At 49.7% G+C, this 13918-nt stretch overlaps 2 protein-coding genes across 4 annotated transcripts; both read right to left on the reverse strand.

Annotated features, from left to right (window-relative positions):
• Nucleotides 1–2278: 2278 nt before the first annotated feature.
• On the reverse strand, nt 2279–8768 carry fblim1 (filamin binding LIM protein 1). 2 transcript variants are annotated; one of them, XM_086169065.1, is made up of 8 exons: nt 8634–8768; nt 8324–8452; nt 7438–7541; nt 5731–5794; nt 5468–5637; nt 5047–5219; nt 3862–3982; nt 2279–3092 (listed from the first exon to the last, which is right to left on the reverse strand). In XM_086169065.1, exons 2-8 carry the CDS (start codon nt 8448–8450, stop codon nt 2982–2984), a joined length of 870 nt encoding a protein of 289 aa, XP_086025191.1. In that variant the 5' UTR covers nt 8451–8452; nt 8634–8768; the 3' UTR covers nt 2279–2981. The 2 variants fall into 2 exon arrangements, with proteins under 2 accessions (XP_086025191.1, XP_086025192.1); XM_086169066.1 differs by having other exon boundaries at nt 8324–8550; nt 8634–8723.
• Nucleotides 8769–11053: 2285 nt separating this feature from the next.
• On the reverse strand, nt 11054–13644 carry slc25a34 (solute carrier family 25 member 34). Of its 2 annotated transcripts, XM_086169064.1 has the most exons (6): nt 13559–13621; nt 12744–13424; nt 12016–12081; nt 11696–11848; nt 11465–11599; nt 11054–11397 (listed from the first exon to the last, which is right to left on the reverse strand). In XM_086169064.1, exons 2-6 carry the CDS (start codon nt 13191–13193, stop codon nt 11170–11172), a joined length of 1032 nt encoding a protein of 343 aa, XP_086025190.1. In that variant the 5' UTR covers nt 13194–13424; nt 13559–13621; the 3' UTR covers nt 11054–11169. The 2 variants fall into 2 exon arrangements, with proteins under 2 accessions (XP_086025190.1, XP_086025189.1); XM_086169063.1 differs by having other exon boundaries at nt 12744–13644.
• Between the last annotated feature and the right edge of the window lie 274 nt (nt 13645–13918).

Here is a 13918-nt window from a genome sequence, read left to right on the forward strand (position 1 = left end):
GATTGAACCTAACATCCGGGTTTCGAGAAACCCGGAAACCCCGGATGTTGAACACTTCAATTACACAAACGAGAAAATATTAAGATCCACTCAGTTAAAAACATATTGTATTCCCCTTGCCATTTTATTTATTTTACTCATTATTATTATTATAATTTTATCATTTTAATGTATCAACCGCCCCCCCCTTATTTCTAAAATTAAACATTTCTCACTGGTTTTTAAGAGTAAGAATAAGAACAACTTTATTTATCCCGAAGGAAATTGTTGTGCCAGAGTTTCAAGTAAAACATAACAATAATAAATAATAGTTGGAAATTGTATAAACAATATAAAAAAGGGGGTAGAATAAGAAATATAAATAAAACTATAAAGTGTCAAAGTAACAAGTCAAGGCATTAAGATCCACTCAGTTAAATTCATATTGTATTCCCCTTGCCATTTTAATTGTTTTATTCTTCATCTTTTAGTCATTATTAATATTATTATTAATTTTATTATTTTAATTTAATACCTCCCCTTATTTCTAAAATTAAACATTCCTCACTGGTTTTTAATCTAGTTTACTTTTAATTAATTGATTGCATACAAAACGAATGTTGTTATGTTTCCTCATGCCTGTTAATATCGTTGACATTCGATCCTATTTGGCCATGTTTGTTTGTTCAAATGTTTTGTCTCTTTATACTAAATATGTTCAATAAAAATAAAAAAAGGATTGAACCCAACATTCCGGTTTCAAGAAACCCCGGACGTAGATCACTTCAATAACACAAATGAAAAATGAAAAATTAAAAAATAAGAAAAATTAGCAATTTCTTTTTGGGGGGGGGGGGGGTGTTTTATGTCTGTGTGTATGTGTATTAGCATCAAAAGGATTTGAGTTATACTCTTTATATGAATGTCCACTGTGCCGCACAAGCCTGCAATAAAACTCACTGTTCCCGCCCAATTCTGGATTAAGAAAAAAAAAAAAAAAACAGAATTCCTTGCATCCCTAATCACACCCACAAAATTCCCAGCAACTCCAAAATCACACAGAAAACAAGCATCACCATGAACCCCAACATTTGTGACTTGCTACAATATATATGTTTGTGTTTTCCCTGGGTGAACACATTTGTTGTGTATGTAGATTTGTAAATTAAAAAGAAAAAAAAAATAGCACATTTTCACAAGCAGGCTCTGCCGGCATGGAAGATGTTATAGAAACATAATTTTTTACCCACTAAATTATTACCGTTGGAAATCGGTAAAAGAAAATAAGAATTGCCGTTGCCAAAAAGCACCTGAAGATTTCGGTCCATCATCACCAAAATTTCCATCATCACCAATTTCTCTCTCAAGAGATGATATATGATTTTATTTTAGGTCTGGCCAAGTTTTTCATTCAAAAAAACAGAATGCAAAAATCTCCCCCCAATTTTACCTTCTTTAAAAACAATTTTGAATTACATAACAAAAATCTTGAAAACTTACAGAAAGTTCCAAAAAAAAAATAAAAGATATTTTATGACTGATATTCCCTCAGATCCATTGAGCGAAATACATACTGTATTCCCCTTGATACTTTTCTTTTTGTTTGTTTCTCAAATTATACATTAATGTATACTCTTACAGTTAATTAATTGTATATAAAATAAGTGTGTTTATGTTTCTTCATGCCTGTTAAACGTCACGTTTTGTCTGTTCTCACTTTAAGTTCAATAAAGGTCAAAAAGTGTTTAAAAAAAACAAACAAAAACGCTTTACTAATAAACAAAGCTAATGCTAACGAGCCCCGTGGACGTGGGGTCAGAGTTGTTTCCTAGGGGAAGGAGGGATGTCACATTTGTACTGATGTCACACAGGACACACACACTCAGAAGCGTTATGTGGAACCCCACACTCTTTGCGTGACCGGAGGAGGTCGGCTGCAGGGCACGATGTCACTAAGGGGGCACGCCGTGACATCACACACAGGAAGCTGTGAAAACACTGGGGGGTTCAAAGGGCTGAAAGTGTGTCTTTGTGTGCAAGTCGTCACCCTTCACGGGCACTAGGAGGTGCAAACATCTCCGTCTCAGCTGTTAGCGACCGTGACGCAACCAGCCCGAGCGAATCCCCGGGATCTGTTTGACCAGCAGGGCGTTTATCGCAATCCAGACGCACGTATGCACGCACCTGTGTGAGAAAGAAGTGGGTCAAACCACACCTGAAGATAGGAAGCCGAGGAACGTCCGGGCCGCGGTCGTACGGCATCGAACAGTAGGGAAGGAAACGGGCAGGAATACACAACTCTCTTCCAAAACAAACAAAAAAAAAGCTTTTAATGAACGTCTCCCTCCTGGAATCTGCCGTCCGTGAAGAAATACAAAGTGGTTAAGATCTGGATGTAAAGTACGATATTCACGTTTACATTCAGGATTCGGGTTCACGCGTTCAAAAGTGCATTTCACGATTTTTCGGGGGGGATGGGGGTTGATTTCACGCAATCGTAAGGCTTTATCACATCTACATCCTGACGGCGCCTTTGAGCCTCAAAAAAAACAAAATAAAAAGCGATTTGAGTTCAAACTCTGCCGATGGATTTCGCGTTGTCGTTAGCGGACGTCGTGCAGAGACACAAAATGATGAATAACAGTCAAGATTTCAGTCCATGTGAATCACAGCTGATCTGTTCTTCGCAGATTACTTTTACAATCATCAGGTTGAAGAATATACGCGAGCGAATTTAGGGCGATAAAATATATTATTTCTTATATATTTCACGTGGGGGAGGGGTTCATGTTTGCTCCAAGATTTCCGCTCATTCTCATGAGATAATTGAGAGAGGATTTGGTTTCTCTGATTGATAGATTTGGTTTACTGAGTGCAAAAAAATAGAGTCAGCCCGAGGAGAGGATTTGGTTTGAGCGGCCGCGCCGTCGGCGCTCCGGAGGACCGAACGCGCGCTTCCTGTTTGTTCCCCCGGGTTTGTCGGCGTCCTCTATGGGTTCGGATCAGTGTCGGCCGGACGCCAGTTTCTGGTGGCACGGCTTGCACAGCAGCCTGCCGTCCAGCGGGTAGCAGCCGTGCTCGTCGGGCTCCTGGCTGAGCCAGATCCTGCAAACCTGCGGACGACACCCGAGAGTGACCCTAAGGCAGGGGTGGGCAATTATATTGGCTGGTGGGCCGAATGTCTTATTTCATTTTTATGCGCGGGCCAACTCGGTACCGTGTAAATCGAACAAAATGAAAATTTCATTTTAATTATTTACATTTTTTGGCATTTTATTTCTTTTTTTACTTTAAAATCATGAATGATCATATAAATGTACCGACATTATTTTATATGTAATCATCCATACAAAATTAAACAAAGGGGAAAAAATAAGGAGTTTCTAAATTCAATATTGATTGAAAATACTTCTTAAAATACCGTATTTTCACGACCATAAGGCGCACATAAAAGTCAAAGATTTTCTTCAAAACGTGCGGTGCGCCCTATCGTTCAGTGCGCCTTGTGTGTGTGTGTGTGTGTGTGTGTGTGTGTGTGTGTGTGTGTGTGTTGCTGTTGTAAGGCGGACATAGTAGAGAACACCATGAGAACGTTAAAGGGGGAAGCGTGGCCGTGGATTGTATAAAAAACCCGCGCCCTATCATTTGGTACGCCTTATGTGTGTGTGAAATACAATAATGGCACACATAACCGAGATTGCGCCTTTTAGTAAGGTGCGCCTTATGGTCGTGAAAATACGGTATTAAAAGAAAATAGTTTGGCGGGCCGTATAAAAAAGGTAAACGGGCCGGATGTGGCCCGCGGGCCGTAAAATGCCCGGGTCTGCCCCAAGGGGTCGGAGGCGGACACGAGGGAACGTGCACGAGCGGAGGGAGCCCTACCTCGCAGCGGTAGCAGCTCACGTGGAAGGAGCGTCCCAGGCACTCCACGTGGAAGCTGTCGGTGCCGTCGTCCTGCGGGATGATGGGCAGGATGCAGGCGCCGCACGTCGGGGCGTACTTCCTTCACGGCAACAGAGCAGACACGCGGGTTAGCGGGCGCGCAATCGGGATCGTGCAAAAAAGCGCTTTCCCCGAGCTTTGTGTACGTGTGTGTGTGTGTGTTAACCAGAAGGCTAGGGATTCTGGGGGAAAACACAGGAAAAACAATAAAATAATAATAATGATAATAATGGTGATAATTATGATGATAATAATAAGAATAACAATAATAATATGAGGGTGATGATGATTATATTATTATTATTATGAATAATTATATTAATAGTAATGGTGATAATGATGAGAATAATAGTAATAATAACAATAATAACATTAGCATGATAATGATGATGATATTATCATTACTACTAATAATAGTAAAATAATTATAAAAACAATAATAATAACGTGATAGTGACAATGATAATGATGATAATAAGAATAAAAATAATAATCTAAGCATGATGTTGATAATGATATTATTAATACTACTACTAATTATATTAATGATATAGTAATAATAACTGTAATGACTATCGTGATAAATAATAATCACATTAATATTAATAATATTGATATTGTTAATATTATTAATTAAGAGACTTATAATCTGTTATGGTGTTGTGACAAAAGTCCCCTTTGGGGATCAATGAAGTTTATCTTATCTTAAATTAATACATAACATTAATAATAATATAACTACTACTAATAATAATAATGATATAGTACTAATAACGACTGTAATTAATAATATTAATATTGTTAATATCATTAGATAAGAGACTTATAATCTGTTATGGTGTTGTGACAAAAGTCCCCTTTGGGGATCAATGAAGTTTATCTTATCTTAAATTAACACCTAATTTTAATAATAATATAACTACTACTAATAAGAATAAAACTCTTGCGGAGGATTTAAATAACTGGTTCTTGAAAGATGTGCACAGATGTGCATCGGACAGAACGAAGGTTTACGGACCGAGAGGACGGCAAGTTAGTCGCTGCAAAAGAAGAGGGTTCAAAATTCCACTTTTGATTTCTCCAAATGGATCTTCTCAGCGTGTGAGAGCGTTGCATCGGCCGTGCCTGTAGTAATCCTGGAGGCAGTAAACCTCCCCGACCTCCCCCTGGGCGAAGCGCTCGATGGGCTGCTTGCAGGTGGCGCAGGTGAAGCAGGACACGTGGTACGCTCGCTCCAGCGCCCGGACCAGGCGATCCTTGATGGCCTCGCCGCAGGCCCAGCACAGCTCCATGGTCGCCTGCGGAGCAAAGCGGAGGGAATAATAAACCCTTTTTCTCTTATCTGCTTCCGAGACGACCTTTGGCTCCCGCCGATGACGGTAAACGGCGAACGCGCGGGCGCGCTTATCCGGGTTATCGGCCGCACCCGCAGTAAAAAAAAAAAGTCACGTAAGTTTTTTATCTGGACGCTAAACAGGACCGCATAGTCGGAGATAAGCGTGTTGTCGATGCTTCCCGTTTCTCGATTCTTAAAACGCGGCCTCACCTCGTGACATTCCTCGCAGAAAGGGATGCCGGCGTGGTTGTAGAACTGCTGGCCGGCCAGCGGGGCGTGGCAGGACCGGCACTGGAAGCAGTCGCCGTGGTAGGACTTGTTGAGAGCTTCCACCATCCGTTCGGAGGAGGCGATGGACTTCCGACAGAAGGCGCACATTCCTGGGTGTCGTCAAGGGAACGGAAAAGGGGGTCGGACGATCAGATGTAAACGTTATGTAACCCTGCCAGGCGGCGGCGGCGGCGGCGTCCTACCTCTCGCCTCACTCCTGTCGTTCGCCTGGATCCCGTTGGGTTGCTGCGAGGCTCCGGTCCGCACCTGGAATGTTAGAGCACACCGTCGCCATGGAAACAAGGTTCGCAACTACGTTCACAACCTCCAGAACTACAATGGCCGGGATCGAACCGGCAACCAGAGCAGGTCGAGCCACGGACTCGCGCCGCCGCGCTCGATTCTCCAGGTGGAACATGGAGAGGTCCAAAGTAGGAACCAGGAGAACATGGAGAAAACCCAAGTAGGAACCAGGAGAACATATGGAGAACACTGTAGAACCTGGTGAGGACCAAAGTAGGATCAAATCATGGAGAACATGGAGAGAACTCATGTAGGAACCAGGAGAACATGGAGAAAATCCAAGTAGGAACCAGGAGAACATGCAAAGAACTCTGTAGAATCTGGTGAAGACCAAAGTAGGATCAAATCAAGGAGAACATGGAGAGAACTCGTGTAGGAACCAGGAGAACATGGAGAAAACCCAAGTAGGAACCAGGAGAACATGGAACATGCAGAGAACTCTGTAGAACCTGGTGAGGACCAAAGTAGGATCAAATCATGGAGAACATGGAGAAAACTCATGTAGGAACCAGGAGAACATGCAAAGAACTCTGTAGAACCTGGTGAAGACCAAAGTAGGATCAAATCAAGGAGAACATGGAGAGGACTCATGTAGGAACCAGGAGAACATGGAGAGAACTCTGTAGAACCTGGTAAGAAACCAAGTAGCTCCAGGAAAACATGGAGAGAACCTGGGCTGGAGAACTTTGAGAGAACCCAGGGAGGAACCAGGAAACCATGGAGAGAACCCAGATAGAAGAACATGGAAGGAACCAAAACAGGAACCAGGAGAGCGTGGAGAGAACCCAGATAGAAGAACATGGAGGGAACCAAAACAGGAGAGAACCTTGGCTGAAGACCATGAGGAGACCGGAGAGGTGACCCGGGCAGGAGAACATGGAGAAAACCCAAGTAGGAACCAGGAGAACATGGAACATGCAGAGAACTCTGTAGAACCTGGTGAGGACCAAAGTAGGATCAAATCATGGAGAACATGGAGAAAACTCATGTAGGAACCAGGAGGACATGGAGAAAATCCAAGTAGGAGCCAGGAGAACATGCAAAGAACTTTGTAGAACCTGGTGAAGACCAAAGTAGGATCAAATCAAGGAGAACATGGTGAGGACTCATGTAGGAACCAGGAGAACATGGAGAGAACTTTGTAGAACCTGACAAGAAATCAAGTAGCTCCAGGAAAACATGGAGAGAACCTGGGCTGGAGAACTTTGAGAGAACCCAGGGAGGAACCAGGAAACCATGGAGAGAACCCAGATAGAAGAACATGGAGGGAACCAAAACAGGAGAGAACCTTGGCTGGAGACCATGGGGAGACCAGAGAGGCGACCCGGGCAGGAGAACATGGAGAAAACCCAAGTAGGAACCAGGAGAACATGCAGAGAACTCTGTAGAACCTGGTGAGGACCAAAGTAGGAACCAGGAGAACATGAGGAGAACCCCTCCAGGACCAGATCCTGGGTCTCCTGAGCACAAACATCTCCACAGGAAACCGGGTCGGTACCTCCGGATGGCGTTCGCCCGTTGGAACCGTAACCAGAAGAACGGGAATCGAGCCGCCGACCTCGACTCGATGGAGGAAACATCTCAGGCTTCGGTGAAGGCCGGCGTACCTGTTGGTCCTGGTGGGCGGGTGGAGCGGCGTCCCGAGGGGGAAGCGGCGAGTCGTCCAGGGGAGAAAACGGCACCGCGGGAGGAGGAGGAGGAGGGAAGTCATCTGTCGACCAGAAAGATAGTATCTGTATTTCTGGAGGTACAAACATTCATTCATGGGCCACACAAGGGGGCGGAGCCAATATGGGCGGGGCAAGAGGCGGGGTTTAACCCGGAAAGGTCGGCTGTCAATCACAAAGTTGGCTGTCACTCAAGAAGTCAGCTGTCAATCACAGAGTCAGCTGTCAATCACCAAGTCGGCCGTCAATCATAGTCAACTGCCAATCACAGAGTCAACTGTCAATCACAGAGTTGGTCGTCAATAATGGAGTCAACTGTCAATCACAGAGTCGGCTGTCAATCACAAAGTTGGTCGTCAATAATGGAGTCAACTGTCAATCACAAAATCTATCATCAAACACAAAGTCGGTTGTCAATCATCCCGTCGGCTGTCAATCAAGAAGTCAGCTGTCAATCATAGCCTTCAATCGTAGTCGGCTGTCAATCACAGACAGCCATCATTCATTCTTTTAGCTTTCAGTCCAAGGACCTTCTGCGAGGACTGTGGGAGGAAGATGGAGAACCTGCTGAGAACCCAGGCAGAAGAACCTGCTGGGAAGCCCAGTAGGAACCAGGAGAACATGGGGAGAACATGAAGGGGAACCAGGAGGAACCAGGAGAACATAGAGAGCCCGGGTCGGAGAACAAGGGGAAGAACCCCGAGGACCAGAGCCTGGGTCTCCAGAGGACCTCAGCACTCCATCCCACAGAAGAAGAAGAAGAAGAAGAAGAAGAAGAAGAAGAAGAAGAAGAAGAAGAAGAAGAAGAAGAAGAACCGTGGAGTACCTGCAGCATCCCTGGCGTGGGCGTGGGAGGAGGCGCTGCTGAGCCGCTGCCTGGACACGGGGTCGGGGGTGGACAAGGTGATGAAGACCGAGGAGACCATCTTCTTCGTGGAAGCCGCGGACGCCATGGCTGCGTGGACACAGTCGTGTTCATTTTACACGCACTTCCATCAGGTCCCTGAACGCGTCACGAACAGCTGATACGTCCACTTCCCGAGCGGGGCGCTTCTACCGTGGGAGGGGGAAGGGGGTCTTACGATGCGTGGATCCGCTCGGGTGCGTGGAAGCATCCGTCGAGGGGAATGACGTACCTGCGTGGAAACGCGGGAGGGTTCGTCGCGTCGGCCTCCCTGCCGTGGGGTCCCTGCTCGTGTTTTCCTCCTGCCAGTGGGAGAGAGAGAGAGTGGGAGAGGATCTCCAGCTCCAGGCCACTCCTTTTCCTCTCCTACCTCCTCCCTCCTTCTCCACCCCACTCCACTCCACTCACCCACCCGCCCTCCCTGCGTGGGCGGGGGACACCCCCCCCTCCCCTCGGAGCGCTGGAAGGTGAACAAAAAAAAAGAAAAAAAAACACGCACACGTACGCGCAGGGAGTTCTCAGGTTGCACAATCCACACCATCGTCCACGGGTTTTACCCCCCCCACCCCCCCACGCGTGGATTCCAGACGTGACCGTACCTGCGCCTTCCCCCCCTAGAAACACACACACACACTTTTTAGCAACTTTTCCGTGCACGGTAAGTCGTTTTTTTCTGTCCACAAAAGAGGGGGGGGGGGGGGCTGGACAGTCTCTCTCTCACACACACACACACACACACACACACACACACACACACACACACACACACACACACTGGAGTGATATCAGGTTCGCTGATCTGCAAATATTACCGTTATTTTCCAGACCCCCCCCCCCGGAGAAAAACCCGGGTCAAAGCGTGTGTGTGTGTGTGTGTGTGTGTGTGTGTGTGTGTGTGTGTGTGTGTGTGTGATCCAGCTCCGTGCAAAGGAATGCTGCGCTGATGTCACGGCGGCAGGAGGGAGCATGCCTGCTGATGACACAATCTTTAGATGTATAGGCTCCGCCCCCCCCCTCGCAACACACACACACACACACACACACACACACACACACACACACACACACACACACACACACACACACACTCAGCCCCCCCCCCAGCTTCTTCTTCTTCTTTCACTTTAACCCCTGCCAGTACTCCTGCGGCGTTTTGTGGAGTGGATGTTCTCCATTGTTCTACCAGCCACACCATAAACTCACAGTGTGTGTGTGTGTGTGTGTGTGTGTGTGTGTGTGTGTGTGTGTGTGTGTGTGTGTGTGTGTGTGTGTGGGCGAGGGCCTGATCCGCCTCTGGGATCAATAAAGTTTAGATCATAACGATAATTTAACTGTTGTGGGGAAATGAGGCATTTCAGCAAACACACACACACACACACACACAGTAACACACACACATGCTTAACATGACTGATACAGTAAAACAAATAATCAGGTCAGCTGTTCACCTGCCTGCAAATATTGATAGAGCCCTTGAGCTGGACCTCCTCCTGGCCCCGGTCTCTCACACACACACACACACACACACACACACACACACACACACACACACACACACACACACATATTAGCTCCACCCTCAGGTGGGCCTTGCATCCTCGCCTTCTACTGGGGGAAAAACGCTTGGAGAACACACAGCAAATGTGTGTGTGTGTGAGTGAGTGAGTGTGTCATGTAACCACACACACACACACACACACACACACACACACACACACACACACACACACGCACACACGCTTGCTCACATATGCACATCTGTTAGCTCTGCCCTCAGGTGGACCATCTATGCTCACCGAAACACTCAGAAGACAGTTATATGTGTGTGTGTGTGTGTGTGTGTGTGTGTGTGTGTGTTCTGCAGGCCTACATCCCATCTCAGAACTCAAACAGGCCTCCTTTGAAAGACATTCCCACGCCGGCGCCGGGAGCCGCCATGACGCCTGATGATGTCATCGCGGTTTGTGCGAGTCAGCTGTTTCCCCAGACGGCGTCGTCGGCCTTTTGTTGTGAAAGGACCCGAGGCTCTTCGGCGGCGCTCCGGGACAGGAAGTGGCGGCGGCCGGGCGCACGCTCCTCCGCGGGGAGGCCAGAACGGCGTGGGCCGAGGTCAGCGGGGTCACACCCTTCCCGCAGCGGCGCCCAACCGCCGCTCGCCACCGCGGCCGGGAGACGGATAAGAGAGCGACGTGGCGCCCTCCGATGGAGGAAGGAGGAAGTGCACGTCAGAGGAGACGCCGATCCAGTGCTGCAAATACCGGTAATGCTAACAGCTACATGCTAATAGGTGAAACTGTACATAAAAGAAACGGCGGACGCCTGGCGAGAAGATACCAGGTTCCGAAGAAGCAGGTCGCTCCGCAGAAGCCTACGGTAGCATCGCGAGGAGCTAGGCTAATGCTAATGCTAAACAAACACACAAGCAAACACTGCAAATTCATGCTAAGCTAGCAAAGAGGCCTTCAGTCAAGATGGAGAGGGATTCCAACGAAAAGGCGTAAAACTTCCCAGCTTACGGGAGAAAAGAGAGAGAAAAAAAACACGCGGCGTCAAAATCCGTCCCGCGAAAATGTTGTTTTGTGCGGCGGCGATGAAAATCCCTCTGTGGATTATCCATCGGACGCCTTTCGAAGCGGGCGGGACGAGATCACGCTCACGGGGACGACCTTTATTTATTTCAATCTGATATAAAAAGCCTCCCGGAGGGCGTTTTCGAAAGGCAAAAACAAACAAATCACCGCAATTCACAGTTGGAGGCGTCCTGGAAATTATCTTTGGAGATCCAGGTTTGGTCCGGGACGCCCTCCGGTCGGTACGGTCCGGGCGCCATCCCTCGCCGCGGCGTGCTGCCTCATCAGGTCCCAGAAGAGCATGCTGAGGACGGTGTGCGGCGCCAGGCGCAGGAAGACGGGGCCCATGCCCTTGTAGAGCGCCAGCGGGCCCTCGGCGCCGCACACCTTCAGCACGCAGTCCGAGAAGCCGCGGTAGAGACGCCCCTGGACAAGAAAAGGACCAATCAGCTTCCGCGGCGGAGACGCCCCCCCCCGGACGTCGGCGGCTCACCCTGCGGGACTCGTCCACCGGCTGGTTGTAAAGCCGCGTGCTGACGACGTCAAACGGCGTCATGGTGATCGCCACGGCGACCCCGCTGATCCCGGCGGCCGCCAGCGCCGCCAGCCAGCTGCCGGGCGCGAACAGCTAAGGAGGGGGGAGAAAAACAGCGAGGGAGCGGGGAGGAGTCGGGGTGCGGCGGCGGCGGCGGCGGCGGCGTGCTAGCAAAGCGAGACGACTCACCTGGGAGCGCGAGGCCCAGTCCTTGGCGGAGGCGAAGGTCGCCAGCTGCGCGGCCGAACCCACCATGACCCGCGGGACGGCGCCGTTCACGCCCCGCCAGAGGCCCAGCAAACCCCCTCCTCTGTAGATGCTGGCGAAAGCGTGGCAAACCCCCTGGAAGACAGAGTTTTCATCTACCACACCTGCGGGAGCTTCATCGGAGGATTATCCAGATGTGATGGACTCCGAGACGAGATGTTCCTCTCGCCGGAGGGAAACGCTCGCCCGATCCGGCGAGAAACCCGAGAAGTGGAGCAAAGGTCAAAGGTGGATCTCCTCACCAGGTGGTTGTGCTGGTGGCCCACCGCGATGGCTTCCACCGTCTGGGCCTGGAGGTGGGTCTTCACCTGCCGCGCGCACACACACACACACACACACACACACACACACACAAAATCACGGAGTCACGTCATGTTTATGTGGGATGCTCAGGTTCCACAGGAACAGGATCTGCACACACGCTAACCTTGATCAAGTAGCATCATCTTTCCATGACGGTGCAAGAAAAAGGTGTGACCTAAATATACCCGCTGACACTCGATGCAGATAAACAACCCTCGGGTGTGTGTGTGTGTGTGTGTTGGACGTGGGCAGTAAACAAGTACTAAAGACCCAGGTGTGACATTATTTGCATTATTAAGTGCAGAAGGACGCGATCTGCCCCGATCCCTTGCCTGCAGGTGTCGGAACAATTACATTTGTAACAATGTCACCCTGCCTCGCCGCGGCAACGGGTAAAAATACACTCCGGGGGGGAAAAGCTGAGCAGAAGCGAAGCGTCCCGGCTTTTCGGAGGTGACGAGGAAACCTGCGACTCGTTCGTTTGCCCAGAATGCATTCTTGCAGGCTGCTTGCCGCCATCTCCTGCATAAAGGCTTTTAAAAACCTCACTTCCTATTAATCTCTACCTGGAGGTGTGTGAGCGGGGAAGATATTTCACACACGCACACCTGGATTTTAAGGGTCATCGAACAGCGCGGGGGAGATAACAGACGGTGTACTGATTTACCAGGTAGGCGGGGGAGGCCACGAAGGCGCCGAGGGCTCCGGCGCCGGCGCCCGCCAGGAGGCTCCCGCCGTGGTAGGAGGTGACGCCCAGGGCCTCGCAGCAGGAGTAGGAGCCCAGCCTGACGCCGTTCATCACCCCCTGGTACATCAGGCCGGCCGAGAGCCCCTTCTGGAGGCCCCGCAGCCCGTCGGCGCGGCCCACCAGCCAGAGGGCCTGGAGGGCCCCGCGATAGTGCCTCTGGTAGCTTCCCCGCGGGCGCAGCTCTCCCTGGAGCTGCAGGCGGGTCTTCACCACCTCCAGGGGGTTGGTGAAGACGCAGGCGGCACAGCAGGCCAGCGCGCCCAAAGCGAAGTCCAGCAGCGGCGGCGGCGGCGGTGGCGGCGAGGGGGCGGAGAAGCCCCGAGGTGCGGCGGAGGCCGTCCCGCTGGAGGTCAGATGCGGGGCCTCCATGGACGGGTCATCCCTGATAACCAGCGCCGTGAAGTTCTTGAGATGGACCGGGTTCTGCTGTACGCGCTCGGGCTCCAGGAGCAGCTATCTCCTCAGCTCCACGGACCCTCTGAGGGAACTCGCCGACCTTCTGGGCGCCATTTGGAAATAAAGCGCCTAACGAAGTCTAACGTTCAGATATTGTGGGCCAGAGAGAAGCGCCCGCCGTTTGAAGGTCAGCATGGATCCAGGCTGACACACACACACACACACACACACACACACACAATCAGGGCAACTCCGTTGGTGCAGAAGACACACACACACACACACTTTCAAATGGAGCTTCACTCTTCCAAGCTGTGCACGGTGTGTGTGGAACTCACCGTGCTGGAGCTCCAGAGCAGCTCCATTCTTCCTCTCATTGTAAACATGTGTCCTGAGTAGACTCATTGTGGGAGGCTCCGCCCACTGCTTCAGTCCACAGCCAATCACTGAGCAGCTCCTTCTGCGACCTCGCCACGCCCCCCCTGGTCTGGACCTGCAGGATCCATCTGGGTGAAAGGTTATTGTTCAAAGTTGGGGTGTTGGTTGAGGTTTTTGGGGGGGAGGAGGTCCACAGTCACCTAAAAGAGACCATTGAAGGAGAAGCTACGGAAGCTTTGGATGATGCCGAGGCTGGAACCCCTCCTGGATTTGTTTGTGAAGACTTGAAGAGAACTTGAGGAGCTGAACTCTGAGGAGAA

Source organism: Fistularia commersonii, chromosome 21 (genome assembly GCF_037954325.1).
Source record: "Fistularia commersonii isolate RoL2024-O1a breed Wild chromosome 21, RoL_Fcom_v1.0, whole genome shotgun sequence".
NCBI lineage: Eukaryota > Metazoa > Chordata > Actinopteri > Syngnathiformes > Fistulariidae > Fistularia > Fistularia commersonii.